This window comes from Pithys albifrons, chromosome 29 (assembly GCF_047495875.1).
Source record: "Pithys albifrons albifrons isolate INPA30051 chromosome 29, PitAlb_v1, whole genome shotgun sequence".
In the NCBI taxonomy this organism is placed as follows: domain Eukaryota; kingdom Metazoa; phylum Chordata; class Aves; order Passeriformes; family Thamnophilidae; genus Pithys; species Pithys albifrons.
The window spans coordinates 1238682-1258155 of NC_092486.1; the positions used below are offsets into that span (position 1 = coordinate 1238682).

General features: G+C 50.1%; 1 protein-coding gene across 1 annotated transcript in view; it reads left to right on the top strand.

Moving 5' to 3' along the window:
• ARHGAP25 (Rho GTPase activating protein 25) overlaps positions 1–12244 on the top strand; it is a 34514-nt gene extending 22270 nt beyond the window's left edge. Inside the window, exons 7-11 of the mRNA XM_071579213.1 lie at positions 2702–2775; positions 3330–3451; positions 7530–7711; positions 9035–9597; positions 10133–12244. Coding sequence (XP_071435314.1) covers positions 2702–2775; positions 3330–3451; positions 7530–7711; positions 9035–9597; positions 10133–10343 — 1152 coding nt within the window. The 3' untranslated portion in view covers positions 10344–12244. The remainder of the gene's footprint in view (positions 1–2701; positions 2776–3329; positions 3452–7529; positions 7712–9034; positions 9598–10132) is intronic.
• Positions 12245–19474: the final 7230 nt, after the last annotated feature.

Consider the following 19474-nt stretch of genomic DNA (forward strand, 5'->3'; position numbering starts at 1 on the left):
CCTTCCCTGGCTGTTTATTTGCCTGGAAGAGAAGCCCTTCCATTGGAAAAAACAAAACAACAAACCCCCAACTCACGGGGCTGCTGTTCCCAAACATCAACTGGTGGAATCACAGAAAGGTTTGGGTTGGAAGGACCTCAAAGACCACCCAGTTCCAACAGGGACACCTTTCACTGTCCCAGGGCACTGAGAGCTCTGCCCACCCTGGCCTTGGGCACGCCCAGGGATGGGGAACACACAAACTGGTAATGAAAACACACAGAGCAACAACAGAGCTCTCAGTTCTGAGCTCTGGGCAAACATCTCTTGGGGGTTGTTTCCCTTCAGGATCTTCGGGATCCAAAATGTCCTAAATGTTTATACACAAGAAACTCGAGGAGATGGAGCAGTTGGGGAGATGGGGCAGTTGGGGAGATGGGGCAGTTGGTGGGGAGATGGGGCAGTTGGTGAGGAGATGGGGCAGTTGGTGAGATGGGGCAGTTGGGGAGAAGATGGGGCAGCTGGTGGGGAGATGGGGCAGTTGGGGAGAAGATGGGGCAGCTGGTGGGGAGATGGGGCAGTTGGTGAGATGGGGCAGTTGGTGAGGAGATGGGGCAGTTGGTGAGGAGATGGGGCAGTTGGGGAGATGGGGCAGTTGGGGAGAAGATGGGGCAGCTGGTGGGGAGATGGGGCAGTTGGTGAGATGGGGCAGTTGGTGAGGAGATGGGGCAGTTGGGGAGAAGATGGGGCAGTTGGTGGGGAGATGAGGCAGCTGGTGAGGAAATGGGGCAGTTGGTGGGGAGATGGGGCAGTTGGGGAGAAGATGGGGCAGTTGGTGAGGAGATGGGGCAGCTGGTGAGGAGATGGGGCAGTTGGGGAGGAGATGGGGCAGTTGGTGAGGAGATGGGGCAGTTGGTGAGATGGGGCAGTTGGTGAGAGATGGGGCAGTTGGTGAGGAGATGGGGCAGTTGGTGAGATGGGGCAGTTGGTGAGGAGATGGGGCAGTTGGTGAGATGGGGCAGTTGGTGAGGAGATGGGGCAGTTGGTGAGGAGATGGGGCAGTTGGTGGGGAGATGAAGCAGCTGGTGAGGAGATGGGGCGGTTGGTGAGGAGATGGGGCACTTGGTGAGGAGATGGGGCAGTTGGGGAGGAGATGGGGCACTTGGTGAGGAGATGGGGCAGTTGGTGAGGAGATGGGGCAGTTGGGGAGGAGATGGGGCAGTTGGTGGGGAGATGGGGCAGTTGGTGAGATGGGGCAGTTGGTGAGGAGATGGGGCAGTTGGTGACAAGATGGGGCAGTTGGTGAGGAGATGGGGCAGTTGGTGAGATGGGGCAGTTGGTGAGGAGATGGGGCAGTTGGTGAGGAGATGGGGCACTTGGTGAGGAGATGGGGCAGTTGGTGAGGAGATGGGGCAGTTGGTGAGATGGGGCAGTTGGTGAGGAGATGGGGCAGTTGGTGAGATGGGGCACTTGGTGAGGAGATGGGGCAGTTGGTGAGGAGATGGGGCAGTTGGTGGGGAGATGAAGCAGCTGGTGAGGAGATGGGGCACTTGGTGAGGAGATGAGGCAGTTGGTGAGGAGATGGGGCAGTTGGGGAGGAGATGGGGCACTTGGTGAGGAGATGGGGCAGTTGGTGAGGAGATGGGGCAGTTGGGGAGGAGATGGGGCAGTTGGTGGGGAGATGGGGCAGTTGGTGAGATGGGGCAGTTGGTGAGGAGATGGGGCAGTTGGTGAGGAGATGGGGCAGTTGGTGAGATGGGGCAGTTGGTGAGGAGATGGGGCAGTTGGTGAGATGGGGCACTTGGTGAGGAGATGGGGCAGTTGGTGAGGAGATGGGGCAGTTGGTGGGGAGATGAAGCAGCTGGTGAGGAGATGGGGCACTTGGTGAGGAGATGAGGCAGTTGATGAGGAGATGGGGCAGTTGGGGAGGAGATGGGGCACTTGGTGAGGAGATGGGGCAGTTGGTGAGGAGATGGGGCAGTTGGGGAGGAGATGGGGCAGTTGGTGGGGAGATGGGGCAGTTGGTGAGATGGGGCAGTTGGTGAGGAGATGGGGCAGTTGGTGACAAGATGGGGCAGTTGGTGAGGAGATGGGGCAGTTGGTGAGATGGGGCAGTTGGTGAGGAGATGGGGCAGTTGGTGAGGAGATGAGGCAGTTGGTGAGGAGATGGGGCACTTGGTGAGGAGATGGGGCACTTGGTGAGGAGATGGGGCAGTTGGTGAGGAGATGGGGCAGTTGGTGAGGAGTTCAGTTCTTTCTGAGCAGCTCATGGCACCCGAGCTGGGCAGGAGAGGTCCCTTCTCCTCCCTTTGCTGCCATGGCCATGGGCTGTCCCTCCTTGCTGAGCATCCCCTACAAAGTTTCCCCATGCCCTTCCTTGGTCTGACAGAGAAATGTAACTTCCAGGGTGAGCAAATTCCAAGAGATTCATAATGTCGTGGAATCCTTAGGGTTGGGAAAGACCTCTCAAGAAAGACCTCTCAGGTCTCCAAGTCCCACCATCCAGCAGCACCACCACGTTCACCACTGAAGCTCATCCTCAAGTGCCACATCCACATGTTTTTTTGAACACTCTCAGTGGTGGAGACTCCACCACTGCCTGGAAGTTGTGGAATCACTAAGAGATGAGACCACACAGGCGTGGATGGGGTGACCAAGAGCTGCTCTTGAGTCCATATGTACCTGTGAGTCTCTCTGGAGCTGTTTCTTCCCTCACCTTTAGGGCCATGAGGAACTCCTGAAGCAACTGTCCCTCCTCCCCAGAGACAACTACAACCTCCTCAGCTACCTCTGCAGGTCAGTCCTCTGCACCAGGTGTGGACAGCTCAGGTCTGGTCTTGGGGAGCAGAGCTGTCCTCCCAAAAGCCAAGGTTGGCTCCTGTAGGCAGAGCCTTCTAAAGCTGAGTTTTTGTTCCCCTCAAGTCACCAGACCCCGAATTTTGGGAGAGAGAATTTCAGCCACTGGGACAAACCCCTTGGCAGTGTCTGATCATGAATCCCTGCCCTAAAACTCCCCTGTAGATCCCTGAGAATCACAGCCAGAGTTTGAGTTCCTGGACAAGACCTTGTGCCCAGAACTCCTGGGTTTCCCCCAGCCTGGCTGGTTTTAGGCTGAGGTTTGAGGGAGGTTTCCCTTCCCTTTGGGTTTGTTTTCAAGGTGAGCAGCTCATCACATGGGGGGTTTTATTCTGACACCAGTAAGACCAGTTTGCTGTCCTGAGGGGAACTGTTTCTGTCCCTGTGCCTGAGAGGAAGAGTTGGTGGATTAATTAATTTATCCCAGTGGGTGTGGGAGGCTTTTGGAATCCTTCCCCCTCTGATGGGGAACATCTGCCCCTGCATTCTGGCAGGTTCCTGCACGAAATCCAGTTGAACTCCAGCGTCAACAAGATGAGTGTGGACAACCTGGCCACAGTGTTTGGGGTGAACCTCATCAGGCCCAGGATAGAGGACCCTGCCACTATCATGAGAGGTAAAAGGGGCTCCTGGAGTAGCTGGCACAGGAGGGCTCAGCTGAAATGGCAGGTTTGGGGTGGGTGGACTGGTGGGAACCGTGCCTGGGCACAGGGAGATCCCAGAGCAGGGCAAAGCCATGTGAGCCTTGGCTGTGAAGGTGCTTGTGGTGACAAACCCCCTCTGGGGATCCACTGTGTGTCCCCTCCATGGAGCTCACACCACTCAGGAGTTGGGGGAGGTCCCTGCTGTCCCTCAGGCAGGGAGGTGTTGAATTGTTGTAGGGGAAACTCAGAGAAAGGAGAGCTCAGCTGAGCCAAACTGTGACCCCGCGGGCAGGGCCAGGTGGGCAGAGCTGGGCACGGGGATGGTTGAAGGGCAAAGGATCTTCTGCTCTGCAGAGGGTCCAGATGTCCACCCCACCCCAGGAGAGCTCAGCTGAGCCAAACTGTGACCCCGCGGGCAGGGCCAGGTGGGCAGAGCTGGGCACGGGGTTGGTTGAAGGGCAAAGGATCTTCTGCTCTGCAGAGGGTCCAGATGTCCATCCCACCCCAGGAGAGCTCAGCTGAGCCAAACTGTGACCCCGCGGGCAGGGCCAGGTGGGCAGAGCTGGGCACGGGGATGGTTGAAGGGCAAAGGATCTTCTGCTCTGCAGAGGGTCCAGATGTCCATCCCACCCCAGCTGGGTCTGGCTCAGGGGGCAGAGGGGCCCAGTTTGTGCCCTGGGGCAGCTGCTCCAGACCCTGCTATGGACAGAGGCAGGAAAATGCCCATAAAGAGCCATGGGGATAAATATGGGACATAAATATGGGGGGGTTACAGATGGTTAGAAAGACCAGGTGTATTTCTAAGTATATCAATAAAATATATTAAATATATAAAGGTGTAAAATATAAAAAATTATATTAATGCACACGCAAAAAGATATAAATACAATAATGAAAATAAATATACATTAAATATATTGAATATAAAAATTATATTAATGCACATGCAAAAATTATATAAATACAGTAATAAAAATAAATATATATTAAATATATTGAATATAAAAATTATATTAATGCACATGCAAAAATATATAAATACAATAATGAAAATAATAAGAATAAATAGAAACACCACATATATTTCTAAATATATCATTAAAATATATTAAAGATATAAAATATATTAAATATAAAAGTTATATTAATGCACACGCAAAAATATATAAATACAGTAATGAAAATAAAGTAATAAAAATAAATAGAAAAAGCATATATATTTCTAAATATATCATTTAAATATATTAAAGATATAAAATATATTAAATATGAAAATTATATTAATGCACACACAAAAAGATATAAATACAGTAATAAAAATAAATATACATTAAATATATTGAATATAAAAATTATATTAATGCACATGCAAAAATTATATAAATACAGTAATGAAAAATAGTAATAAAAATAAATAGAAACACCATATTTATTTCATCAATAAAATATATTAAATATATTAAATATGTAAAATATAAAAAATTATATTAATGCACACACAAAAATATATAAATACAGTAATGAAAATAAAGTAATAAAAATAAATAGAAACAGCATATATATTTCTAAATATATAATTTAAATATATTAAAGATATAAAATATATTAAATATAAAAATTATATTAATGCACATGCAAAAATATATAAATACAATAATGAAAATAAATATATATTAAATATATTGAATATAAAAATTATATTAATGCACATGCAAAAATATATAAATACAATAATGAAAATAATAAGAATAAATAGAAACACCACATATATTTCTAAATATATCATTAAAATATATTAAAGATATAAAATATATTAAATATAAAAGTTATATTAATGCACATGCAAAAATATATAAATACAGTAATAAAAATAAATATATATTAAATATATTGAATATAAAAATTATATTAATGCACATGCAAAAATTATATAAATACAGTAATAAAAATAAAGTAATAAAAATAAATAGAAACAGCATATATATATGTAAATATATCAACAAATATATCGAATGCATTAAATATAAAAATTATATTAATGCACACACAAAAATATATACAGTAATAAAAATAAATATATATTAAATATATTGAATATAAAAATTATATTAATGCACACGCAAAAATATATAAATAAATAATAAAAATAAAGTAATAAAAATAAATAGAAACAGCATAGATATTTCTAAATATATCATTAAAATATATTAAATATATTAAATATGTAAAATATAAAAAATTGTATTAATGCACACACAAAAATATATAAATACAATAATAAAAATAAAGTAATAAAAATAAATAGAAACAGCATATGTATTTCTAAATATATAATTAAAATATATTAAATAAATAAAATATGTAAAATATAAAAATTATATTAATGCACACACAAAATATATACAGTAATGAATATAAATATAGTAATAAAAATAAACACCATATATATTTCTAAATATATCACAGAATCATAGAATGGATTGGGTTGGAAAAGCCCTCTGAGATCATCAAGTCCAACCCTTGGTCCAACTCCAGTCCCTTTACCAGATCATGGCACTCAGTGCCACGGCCAAGCTCAGGTTCAAACCCTCCAGGGATGGGGAATCCACCCCCTCTCTGGGCAGCCCATTCCAATCCCTGAGCACTCTCTCTGCAAAGAATTTCTTTCTGCTCTCCAACTTCAATTTCCCCTGGCAGAGCTTGAGCCCATCGTGCCCCCTTGTCCTATTGCTGAGTGCCTGGGAGAAGAGACCAACCCCCAGCTGGCCACAACTTCCCTTCAGGCAGTTCCAGACAGTGCTGAGGTCACCTCTGAGCCTCCTCTTCTCCAGGCTGAACCCCCCCAGCTCCCTCAGCCTCTCCCCACAGCACTTGTGCTCCAGTCCCTTCTCCAGCCTCGTTGCTCTTCTCACTTGGGTTGGAAGAGACCTCTGAGATCATCAAATCCAGCCCTTGATCCAACCCCACTGGGATCACTCTGGCACTCTGTGCCCTGGGCTGGTGATCACAGTGGGGTTGGATCAAGACATGGTGGATTCTCTGTCCCTGGAGGTGTTTCAGAGGACACTCAGTGCCACATCCAGTCCCTTCTCCAGCCTCATTGCTCTTCTCTGGCCCCGCTCCAGCCCCTCAATCTCTTGCCTCAACTGAGGGGCCCAGAACTGAACACAACACTCAAGGTGTGGCCTCCCCAAGGCAGAGTCCAGGGGAAGGGTCACTGCCCTGGGCCTGCTGGCCACGCTAGTTTGGATCCAGGCCAGGATCCCCTTGGCCTTCTTGGCCACCTGGGCACACTGGTGGCTCCTGTTGAGCTTCCTGTCCCTCAGTCCCCCCAGGTCCCTCTGCCTGGCTGCTCTCCAGCCACTCTGTGCCCAGCCTGGAGCTCTGCAGGGCTTGGGGTGGCCAAAGGGCAGGACCTGCACTTGGCCTTGTTGAACTTCATCCCATTGGAATCAGCCCATCCCTCAGGTCTCTCCAGATCCCTCTGCAGAGCCCTCCTGCATATTAAATTATAAATATATTAAATATATACAATATATTAAATATAAAATTATAATAATGCACACAAAAATGTATAAAAATTCAGAAATAAAAATAAATATATAAATACAGTAACAAAAACAAATGAATAATAATCATAGCAAATAGATCCATCAATAGATAGATAGATGGATAGATAGATGGATGGATGGATAGATGGATGGATAGATAGATAGATAGATAGATAGACAGATAGATAGATGGATAGATAGATAGACAGATGGATAGATGGATAGATAGATAGATAGATAGATGATAGATAGATAGATAGATAGATAGATAGATAGATGGATTGATAGATAGATAGATAGATAGATTATAGATAGATAGATAGAATATATTAGTGCATTAATATCCAATAAAGGGCAATATAAACCCCCTCCCTCCATCTCCCTTTCTGCCCCCGCTCTTTGCCTTCCCCTGCATGTCCATCCCAGCCACCAGCAGGACCCCCCGGGAGCTCCGGGGTGGGTGTTTGGCTGTGCCCGTGACCGTCTCCCACCCCCGCAGGCACTCCCCGCGTCCAGAAGGTGATGACGGTGCTGATCAGCGAGCACAGCACCCTCTTCCCCGCGGCCGAGGAGGTGCCGCTGTCCCCTCCCGTGGCCGCGCATGCCAAGCCGGTGCCGGTGCCGCGCAGCTCGGTGGGCTGGGGCGCTGCCGAGGACCCCGCTGAGATCCGGGGGCCGATGGTAAGGACACCCCTGGGGGCTGGAATCGCTCCTGGGCCGCACAGACACCGCAGGGCGCCTTATCCGAGCGCCCTCCCGCTGTCGGTAAATAGATCATTGACTGCATCTGGTTGTTGGGGGTTTCTGGTTGTGTGTTTCGTGGTCCTCTTCAACATGAGTTATAGGTACTAGAGGAATGGTGAAACAAGGGCAGAAGAGCTCAACTTATTTTATTTTATTTTATTTTACTCTATTTTTATTTTATTTTATTTTATTTTATTTTATTATATTTTATTTCATATGTAATTTTACTTTATTTTTATTTTATTATTTTATTTTATTTTTAATTTAATTTAATTTAATTATTTTATTTTAATTTTTCATTTTATTTTATTTTATTATTTTAATTTCATATTTCATTTATTTTACTTCATTTTAATTTTATTTTTATTTATTTTATTTTGATTTATCTTATTTTATTTTATTTTTAAAATTTTATTTATTTTATTTTATATTTTATCTTAATTTATTTTTATTTTCTTCTATTTTATTTTATTTTATTTTTTATTTTTTCTTATTTTATTTTACTTTATTTTAATTTTATTTTATTTATTTTGTTTTATTTTATTTGTTTTATTTTATTTTATTTTTACTTTATTTTATTTTAATTTTACTTTATTTTATTTTAATTTTTACTTTTTTTTTACGTGTCTGCTCCGGTGCAGGACCAGCCTTGGCTAATCCATGCTCTGCTTTCCAGAGGGATGAGCTGGGTCTGGAGCAGGACCAGCCTTGGCTAATCCATGCTCTGCTTTCCAGAGGGATGAGCCGGGTCTGGAGCAGGACCAGCTTTGCTAATCCATGCTCTGCTTTCCAGAGGGATGAGCCGGGTCTGGAGCAGGACCGGCTTTGCTAATCCATGCTCTGCTTTCCAGAGGGATGAGCCGGGTCTGGAGCAGGACCGGCTTTGCTAATCCATGCTCTGCTTTCCAGAGGGATGAGCCGTGTCTGGAGCAGGACCAGCCTTGGCTAATCCATGCTCTGCTTTCCAGAGGGATGAGCCGGGTCTGGAGCAGGACCAGCCTTGGCTAATCCATGCTCTGCTTTCCAGAGGGATGAGCCGGGTCTGGAGCAGGACCAGCCTTGGCTAATCCATGCTCTGCTTTCCAGAGGGATGAGCCGTGTCTGGAGCAGGACCGGCTTTGCTAATCCATGCTCTGCTTTCCAGAGGGATGAGCTGGGTTTGGAGCAGGACCGGCTTTGCTAATCCATGCTCTGCTTTCCAGAGGGATGAGCCGTGTCTGGAGCAGGACCAGCTTTGCTAATCCATGCTCTGCTTTCCAGAGGGATGAGGCCAATGCCAGCGGTGCCCCTGGAGCAGCTGCGAGCCCGGGTGCCCCCGAGGAGGACACGGAGCCCAAGGAAACCCTGGGAATGTGGAAAGCGCAGACAAGGAAAAGAACTCAGACTTTACCCGCGAGGAAATCTGTGCTGGCAGAGGCTGCTCCGGCCGGGAAGGGCAGCCTGGAAAAAAGGGATGTCTTCTCCAGGGATTTCTGGAAAAGCGGCTCCCGCTCGGCGCTCCCGGACGGGCACAAGAGGACGTTGTCTCACGATCTTTTCAAGCTGCTCGACCTTCACCGAACTTCGAGCTGCGACAACGCTCCCCCGAGCCCTGCGGAGAGCGGCGACGGCAGCGGCTCCAGCCCTTCCAGCGGCATCTCCGAGCAGGAATTCCTGCCCTGTCTCACTCCCAGCCCCGGCCCGGAGCCGAAGGGACCGGCCAGTCCCGCCGCTGAGGTGGCCAAGCCCGAGCAGGAGAACAGAGAGCTCCTGCCAGATGTGATGCTCGAGCTGCAGAAAGAAATGCAGGCACAGAAAAAGGACTACGAGGAGCAAATCCAGAGGTAAGACCCCACAGGGAGCTGCTCTGTGAGGAGCTGGAATAATCTGACAACAATTACTGCACAGATTGATGGGCCACTAATATTATACAGGGTATAATAGCAGGGAGTAATGATAAAATACTTAGTAGGGTTTGTTAAAACTCAGTGTGCTGTTCTGGACGTGCTCTCAGGACACAGTTGCTGATGTTACCACAATATTAACACTCTGAGTTTGTTCCCATGTCCTTGTGTGGCTCTGCAAAGCTCCTGCCCCAACCAGAATTCCTGTTACTGCCACAATCTTGGACCATTACACCCTCCAGAATTCAGCAGGAGCATTAACACACTCTTAGCTGTAACCATATTGCTGTTTTATTGTCATTATTATCACATGATCAATACAATTATTGACTTATTGTGTCATTTTATGTGGCCAGTGAAGGTGTTGGGGCAGCACCTCTGGCTTGTTTGATTGCTGAATGTCAGAGGTTGGACTCCTCGAGAGCCAAAGGATGGATTTCCAGCACTTTCCTGATCCAATCCTTTCCCTTTGCAGTCTTCAGAAGGAGAACTATGAAGTCTGGGCCAAGGTGGTGAGGCTGAACCAGGAGCTTGAGAGGGAGAAGAAGAAGTCGGAGGAACTGGAGCTGAAGTTGGTGAACGTGGAGCGTTTGAGGGAGGACATGGAGAGGAAAAACAAGATGCTGGAGGAGCAAATAAAAAACTTAACTAAACCCATGAGCAAAAGTGGTGCCAAAACCAACTAGGAGGGCACAGCCAGCTTTGCCCAGACACAAATTCAGCTGCACAAATCCATAGGAATTTCCAGCAGGTTCAGAGCCAGGGACTTGTGTTGTCCAGTGTCCTGCACTGACCACGGGCCCGTTTGGAGCGAGGAGTCCAGAGGTCAGAGGCTGCTTTATGCTCTGAAACAGGAACTTTCTTGACTATTCTTTAGCTTTTTTTTTTTTGGTGTGTTTATTTCAACTCCTCTTTTTACTCCTCAAGTTACCTGGAGAACAAACAAGCCAATCCTTTCTGCTGCTCAGTCAGAGCATCTTGCACTCAGGAATTTGGGTGATGGACACTTCACACCTTGACAGAAGGGAATGACCCTCCAGCCCCCTGGCTCCTTCCTGGGGCATCCCCACCGTGCAAAACATCCAGGAATCCTGGATCTGGGGGGGCAGAGGAGCCCCAAGTCTGGGGTGGCACAGCCTGGTGAGCTGCAAGGGCTTCAGCACCTCAGCTGAGTTTTGGTTGATGCCACAGCTGGTTATGGCTCTTGTAGAGCAGGACAAGCCTGAGCAGCCCCTGGGGTCACTCAGAGGCCTCCTGCAGCATCTCCTGCTCTGCTGTGCCAGTCAGCAGCACTGAGGCTCCAGCTGGCAACTCCAAGAGCCCAAAACCTCCTCAGTTCAGGGGCTGTTCAGTTGTTTCAAGCCACGTGCTCAGAAATCCAGCACAGCTCACGGAGCTTTGGAAGGTGCTTTGACACATCCCTGCTCGGAGCTCCTGGTGCACAAGGAGCCCATCAGCAACGTTCCCAGCACAGAAAATGGGGCTTCTGCCTTTTCCCTGATGGACAGTTGTCAAGGAATGACAGATCTGGATTTTCTTGCTTTGGTTTCTCATTATGAAGGACAGAATTTCCTCATCCAGCTGGTGGAAACCTGGGCTTGCACCCCAGAGATGATGTGGGGGCTCTCCCCAGCACCTGCTGCCACCAGCAGAAGGACAATCTGGACCCCAAGATGCCCTTGAGACTATTTATGACCTGCTGGTTCCCACCCCTGCCAGCCAGTCATGGTCCCAGCAGTACCAACTGTGCTGCCAAAGAACCTGAGGGAGGAAAGGAAAATATCAGAACTCTGCCAGAAAACCTTTCACTCCTCATTTATGTTGAGAAGGGGGAACAGCAACACCCAGGCCCAGCCCAGCCCAGAACCTTCCTGGGCATGGGAAAGGGAAACCCAAGATCTGCAGGAGTTTTGGAGCAGGACCAACCCTGTGTCTGTGCCAGGCATGGGGAGGTGGATCCCAAAACTCTGGACTTTTGCAGCTGAGGACTTGGCTTTGGTGAGGCAAAAGTTCAGCTCCAGAAAGGCTGCAGAGCTGTCTGAGAGAGCCTGGGAGGGAGAGGAGCTGCTGAGAGAAAGGGACACAGAGGAAACTGTGAACCAAGGGGAGATGGGAGTGGGGAAATGTTAGGGGAGAATAAAAATAGTGGGTGTAAAGCACTTGCTGCTCAGCCTTGCTGGGGATTGGGGTCTTGTCTCGACCTAAAACTGAGCCTGGAGTCAGTCTCAGACTTAGACTCAGTTTGGTGCCTCAAACCCACCTTTCCTCAGCTGTGGATACAAAGTTCTGGGCAAGGAGAGGTTTGGGAAAGTCGAGCTGCATTTAAAAATCCAACCCCTAAACAGCTCATTGGGACCTCCAGACCCTGAGTCCAGGTGGTTTTCCTTTCCATGGGATCCCCAGAGACTCCCCAGTGTCCTGCCCACAAACCCTCCCACCAGGAATGAAACTTTCTCTGTGGGGCTTCTGCCAAATCCTGGTGACTTCCCAGGGAAGCTCCTCAGCTCTTCCAGGGATCCAATCTCAGCACAAGGTTTCAAACTGGAGTGTGAGGTTTCAAACCTGATTAAAAGCTTTCAAACCTCAATCTTGGGGATGTGAAGTCTCAGTGAGGATCTCAGAGCCCTCTGCATTGGACCAGCAGGCCTGGATGTGCTGGTGAAAAGCTCCACAGCTTTGCAGAGGGATGGGAGTCATGGAGAAGAGCCCCAAGGAGGGCAGGGTGGCTTCCACCAGGCTGAGTCACCTTCCAAGAATCACAGAATCATAAAATCAGCTGGGTTGGAAGAGACCTCTGAGATCATCCAGCCCAACCCTTGATCCAACCCCACTGTGATCACCAGCCCAGGGCACCAAGTGCCCTGGGCTGGTGATCACAGTAGGGTTGGATCAAGACATGGTGGATTCTCACTCAGTGCCACATCCAGTCTCATCTTAAAAACCTCCAGGGATGGGGAATCCACCCCCTCTCTGGGCAGCCCATTCCAATGCCTGAGGAGCCACCCAACCCTCACCTTCCCCACCAGCATCCTGAGTTGTCTCCTCTTTTTCCAGCTCCCCTGACACCACTGGTGCTGCAAGGCAAAGTCCCCACTGTGAAACCCACGAGGTTCCCAAAGTGTTTGCCACCTTTCCAGAGCAGCTGCTCCCATTCCCAGCCCTTCTCTGGGATTCCAGATGACCTTGGCACAGCTGCTCCAGTGTTTCCTTTGGATTTTCCCCTTTGCAAGAGGCTCCTCAGTGCTCTGAGTGTGAGGCTCAGGAGTCACGAGGGAGAAACCTCTCCATGAGGTGCAGGGACAACACCGGGAACATCTGGGCTGGAAATGGTCCTTTGTGCAGAGATCAAAAGTGTGAAGAGGCAGCTCATTCCCTCACAGCAGCTCCCAGTGACGTGCAAGGGCTTGGCTGAGGCTCAGAAACCTCCCCCACGTGGACAAGTGCACGTTATTTGAGTACAAACTGCATTCCTGCCCTTCCGCTGCAGAGGCCAAACAACCCCGTGGCTGTTTCTGGGGATCAGAATGACTTCTTTGAAGATATTCCACCCATTTATATTTGGAGTGTTTATAGAGGTCATCTTTACAAGACAGAGTGTCCAAGAGGGGTCAGGTGGAAATTCCTCAGTGCCTGGAGGGAGGAGGAGCCTCAGGGCATCTTGTTGGGTGCTGCAAGACAAGGAGGGGGAGTCCTTTTATTAAAGAAAAGCTTTTCCCTCAGGCCAAGGACCATGGATGGTGCCCATGGCAGAGCTGTGGGAGTGCCCCCCTTCCACCCCTGGAGGAGAATCCTCTCTGCTCAGCCCAGAGCCACATCCCAGTGCTGGCACTGCCCAAACCCTGCTCTGCATTTTATGCACTTCCACCTCCTCTGTTGGGGACACCACAACATGAGACTCCCCAAAACCTGATGCTCAACCTCCACTTCCTTCCTCCTCCTTTTTTTTTTTGCTGCAGCCAAGCCATGAAGCTTTTTGGGGAAGGAGTGGCAGACAAAGTCCCTCCTGCCCCTGGGGCAGGGGTTGCTGCTCCTCTGGGCTGCAAGGGGCACTGCAAACTCATGGAGGTTCTTTGGTGGCTTTTCAGCTCAGCAGGATTTGGGCTTTGAATCTGCACCCCCTGGAAAGTGTGAAGACACTGCTATGGTATAAAGCACAACAGACTGTCCCCAACAGAGAACAAAGATCCTTTTCAACCCTGACCTGGGCACTGTGGACTTGGAATTTTGGCAGTTTCCCACCCCCTTGACTCTCACACAAGAGCATCACCAAGGGGATAACCCACAAATCAGGCTGAGAATTCTCCCCTCTCTTTAAATGTGCCACAACTTTCCAGATTCGAGCCACTGACCCACAGCTCTCAGTGCATCTGAAGCTGTGAGATCACCATTTTGGGGTGAAAATATGACAAATTTGGGCTATAATTTCAGTCCTCTCACCATTTAGGGTTTTTTGTGCATCTGCTCCTGTCAGATATTTGCTGCATCCATTCATTTAGGAATCCCCTTCGTTGCTTCCAAGGGTTTGGAAGGTGCGAGAGGCAGGAAAATAAAATCTCCCTTCCCACGTTATTCCCTTTGGATCCCGAGCCAGCCACACTTACTCTGCCTTATCCCCTCCTATTTATCCAAGTTGCATTTTTGGAATGCAACTGGAACTTTCCTTTTTTAGCCTGGCCCTGCACAGAGGAGAACTTTGCTGGGGAGGGCGAGGGGGACGTGCTGGAAGTGTCGGCACCGCCCGGGGGGATTGTCCCCGCCCGGGGGGATTGTTCCAGTCCGGGGCACTCCGGCCCCAGGAGCAGCGAGAACATGTGGTTGGCCCCGGGGGGAGAGAGAACATGTTGTTCTCCCCGGCAATTCCAGAGGGATCAGCCCACCCTTTATGTGGGAGATGAAAGATCCCCCAAAGCAGAAGGAAATGTGAAATTCGGGGTATGAGCAACAGCCCACCAAGGTGGGGAAAGGAAAACGTCCCGACCTCCGGGAGCAATGCCAGTGTCCCACTTTCCCCGGGCTTTCCTGCCACCTGGCTGCGGCACGCGGTGCCACAGGGGCAAACTGGCCCCGAGGGAAAACAGCCTGGGAAAAAGGAGCATCCTGGAATGTGTGGGCAGGGAAAGCAGCCGGGGCAGCAGGGGCAAGGGTTGTCCTAACGGGCTCTTCTTTGGAGAAAATCGCATCTATTCTGGCACCAAAACCCCTTCAAGTTTAGGAATTCTGAGCAGTTCAAGCCGAGAGATGCCCTGGCCCTTGCGTGGTGAATAATTAATGCCCAGAGGCTCCAACTGGGGCAGCTTCTCCCTTGGATAATTCCTTTGCCAAAAGCTCTCCACGTGTATTGGCCCCTGCAAGAGCAGTTCACCCTTGGAGGGTTTTCCTGTGCCGGCCCTTTGGCTGGAGGTGATTCCCATAACCAGTCAGGAATTGGGTTTCCTAAGAAACGACGTTCGTGCTTTCAGCTGAACGCAGGGGGGTGAATTGGGTGTGATTTTCCCGACCGTGGGGCAGAGCAGGGACCTCTGTGGTGCTGCCACTGCGGGACTGCAGGGTGTGCTCGACCTTCAGCAAACACCAGAGAGCTCCCCGAGCTGAACAACCCAACGAGCGGGGAAGAAAACATCGTCTTTCCCCCGAGCCTGCCCCGTGAGGAAGCTCCACAGAAAGCCCTTTTCGTGCTTGCCCCTGCCCCAAATGCCTCCCTGTGCCCAGAGGAGAGCCCTGCCCAGCTCAGGGCGCTGGTGTGGCCGGTGCAAATTTGCTTTATCAGGCGTAGAACCAGCCGTGATATCCCAGCCCTGCTCACACCACGTGCTGATAACAGGGCTGGGCACAGGGCTGGGCACAGGGCTGGGCAACAGGGATCTCACCAGCTGGGCCAGGGGGCTCTTCCCAGGGTTCCCAAAGCAGCCAGGGAGGCACAGGCTGGGCTTTGACCTCTCATGAACAAAATAAGGACAAGCCTCAGCCTGGCACCTGCTCTCTGGGCATGTGAGAGGGAAATCTTTCCCTTCCCCACAGCCTTGCCTGGTTTCCTTCCTCACCTCCCTGGCAAAGGCTGGCACAGGCTGCCATCCAGCTCCAGCATGTCCCCTTGCCCTCCTTGTGCTCTGGGTGAGATCCACACTCAACCCTGAGCTCCACTGGGTGTTTGAGTCTTTTCAGTGACACCTTTCCCCCGAGTGATCCCTCCTGGAGGGCTCAGAGGGCGGATTTTTGGGTGCTGCCCTTCACACATATCCCCATTTCTGATGCCACTGCAATGCCAGGGCTTGACTGGAGTGCTGAGCTGTGGAAATGCCATTCCTGAAGGAGTCAGGAGGTCAGCCAAGCACCCCAAGGACAGTTATTCCCAACACACCAGCTCCAGACAACACTGAGGAGGGAAAGGGCAAAGTGGCCACTGGAAACTGGAGTGTTGTCACACCCTGGGAAGGGAAGTTTCCACTGGGGGAGTGGGAACGTCCTGCTCCCTCCTTATATTCCTTCTATCCAGTGTCAACAAGGCTCTGTAAGGTCTGAAATGGGGATAAATCCCATTTCCAGGTTGCAGGAGGCACATTTAGAAACCCTCAGCTGCACAGGGCCGGATCTGCCCCCAGCTGGCAGCAGAAGGGCCTTGGCTCAGGCTCAAGGATCACACAAGAAGGGATGGAAAGGCATCAGCAGATTAAATTGCTGTCATCCACTCAGACCTGCTTGTGCTCCCTCAGGCATCAACCCTCCCTGAGGATGGCACAGGATGGCTTTAAAAATAAAACCTCAGCAGGGACTTTGTCCCCTTGGCCCATTTGCAGCCCAGGAATCACGTGCAGGGGCAAAGCCCAAGTGGGCAGGTGGGGCTTTCGTGGCTGTGCCCACACAGTGCCCTCTGGGGCAGGGCTCTGATGCTCAGGGTGCTTCTGCTTCACCTGCCCACCCTCTTTTAGCTTCAGCAGCACAGCAAGGAGCCCTGTGGGGGTGACCCTGCCCCAGGCACAGAGCTCAGCACTCACCATTCAACTCAAACTTCTGCCCCAGGCCATCCAAGTCCCAGGCTCTGCTTCCCAAAGACCAACACAGAGAATGAAGCCTTTGAAAAGGTTTGCAGGACACAGAGACAAGACCAAGTCTTGGCAGTTCTGAACCTTGATCCATAAATAAATCCATCCAGCCTATAAATATTTGTGACAGTAACTTGGTCTGCTGCCTTGCCAGGTGACCTTCAATTTATTTACCTTTGGGCTGGAGGTTTGAGGACAACACTGGTGTGGGTGGTGAAGACACTGGTTCCTCCCCTGAGGATGATGCAGGAGCAGGGTGGTTATGGACAGAAGAACAGCTGGGAGTGCAGAGAGAGGTGGAATTACTCATTCCCAGAGGTATTCCTGTGTCCCAGAGGATGCCCAGTCCCTCCCAGGCTGCTGCATCCCTGTGTGTGCCACCACAGCGTGTGGCATGTCTGGCTTAGCCAAACTCTGGCTCAACCAAGCTCTGGCTTAACCAAGCTCTGGCTTAGGAGTTCCTCCTCTGTCTTGCAGCCTGAGCAGGGGTTAATGCAGCTCTGGGGAGCTCCCTGAGGCCCTTGTCTAAACAGCTCCCCTGCCCCGGAGCTCATTAGTGCTGCAGGCAGTGCCCTGAGCAGTGGCAGCCCCTCAGGAAGGACTCTTGCCCTGCCAAGCATGGGCTGCTCTGCTCCCCTGCCATTAACTCCTGCCCAGGGCACGGGGCTTATCTCAGATCCACTAATTAGGGTGCACAAGATTAGTGTTTCTAGAGGGAATTGAATTAGAGGAAGCACAAGACATGCAATCAATAACATTGGGCCAAACTCTCAGCTGGTGAAAGCTGTGGATGGGCAGGGGAGTGGGAAAGAGCCAGAAATCCTGTGGGCTGAGGAAATCCCGAGGGAAAAGGAGAGAGCTCAGCAAGGAAGGAGCTGAGGGTGAAAGGAGCTTGTTTGCCCTGCCAGAATAACTTCCACATGGCACAAAGCTCTCAGGGGAGTCTGGGGCAGCAGGATGTGCCTGCACAGTGTCACTGTTTGTGTCCATCTCAGCAGGAACCACCTCAAAGTCAAACCCAAGTCACTTCGACCCTTTCACCAGCCCAGGAGTCCCCAGGTGGTGTGGGCTCAGCATCCTGTGGGTCCTCATTGTCATTTTAACCCAGGAGGAATTTGGGGGGGGATTCCAGAGTGTGGATGTGCTGAGGAGCAGTGAGGGCTGAGCTCAGCTCCCAGTGCTTTGGAACTGGTGAAAGGGCTCGTTGTTCCTGCAGCACGACTTGTGCTCTGTTGGCTGCTCAGCTGGACCCTGGGTCAGGCTGGGGGGAGGCTGGTCTGGGTCAGGAGCTGGAGTTGGGCAGCCAAAATCAGGGAATTATGGCATGGTTTGGGTTGGGAGAGACCTTAAAGAGCGTGGAGTTCCAACCCCCCTGCCCTGGGCAGGGACACCTCCCACTGTGCCAGGGGACTCCAGCCTGGCCTTGGACACTCCCAGGGATGGGGGCAGCCACAGCTCCTCTGGGAATCCCAGCCCAGCCCCTCCCCACCCTCCCAGGGCAGATTTCTTCCCAATATCTAAACCAGCACATGGAATCATTGAATGGTTTGGGTTGGAAGAGACCTTATGGATCACCCAGTGGCACCCCTGCCCTGGGCAGGGACACCTCCCACTGTCCCAGGGGGCTCCAGCCTGGCCTTGGACACTCCCAGGGTTGGGGCAGCCACAGCTTCTCTGGGAATCCCAGCCCAGCCCCTCCCCACCCTCACAGCCAACAATCCCTTCCCAATATCCCACCTCTCCCTGCCCTCTGGCAGTGGGAAGCCATTCCCTGTGTCCTGTCCCTTCATCCCTTGTCCCAAGTCCCTCTCCAGCTCTTGGAACCCCTTTGGCCCTGGAAGGGGCTCTCAGGTGCTCTTCCCTGGGAATCCCATCCCCACTCTCACAGGGAGGAATTCCTTCACATACCTACCCTAAATTTGTTTTAACCCAAATCTGTTTTAAGCCAAATTTCCTAAATAGCCTGAAATCTGGGGATGGGAGAAGCACAGGGAGCTCAGGCAGTTCCCCCTTTGCTTTCCCACTCTGCTGCCTGGGCAGTGGTGACAGCTCAGGAAACGGATTCCACCCAATCTCACAACAACTGCTCCGAGCTGCTCTAATCTCTGGGCAGATAAGGAGTTGCCACAGCAAAGCCAACAGAAACCTGAGCCCTGGGAGGCTGAGCTGTTGTTTGGCCCCTGTTGCTAGTCAGCTACTGCACTTGATTTCAGAGACCACCCTGCACTGAAACCTTCTCACTTAACTCGACACGTACATTTTCAACACCACGTGAAGCTCCAGCCTGGACAGGCTCAGTCACACGGGGCTCAAGGGCTTTGTTTGGGGAGCTCTAGAGCTGCAAGGAGCATCCCCTCAGCCTGAAGTCGCTGCAGATACCACTGACAGCAGCTCCTGCACAACAGGCATGTGAATATTATGGAATTGATGGTCCTGCAGCTGCCCCTCTGCAACAAAACACAGCCAGAAAACGTGAGGTTTGGAGATGTTTGGAGATGGGAAACGTTGCTCTCTGTCATGGAAATCCAACCCTCTCATGGTTTCCTTTATTATAGACATGTTGGTTGTCTTTTCCCTCAGATTTCCTACTTAAAAAAGCAGTCCAAGGTCCTGCTAAGCCCTTGAAGTGCCAACCAGGAGGTGGATCAATTTGGAATGGGCATGTCCCACCACCAGGAACTTCCCATTCCCAACGGGAGCTCCTTTCCCCTGAGCTGGTTATTTTGCAGGATTTATGGCATAGGGATGTTCTCAAAGCTCTTCTGTATTTTGGGCAT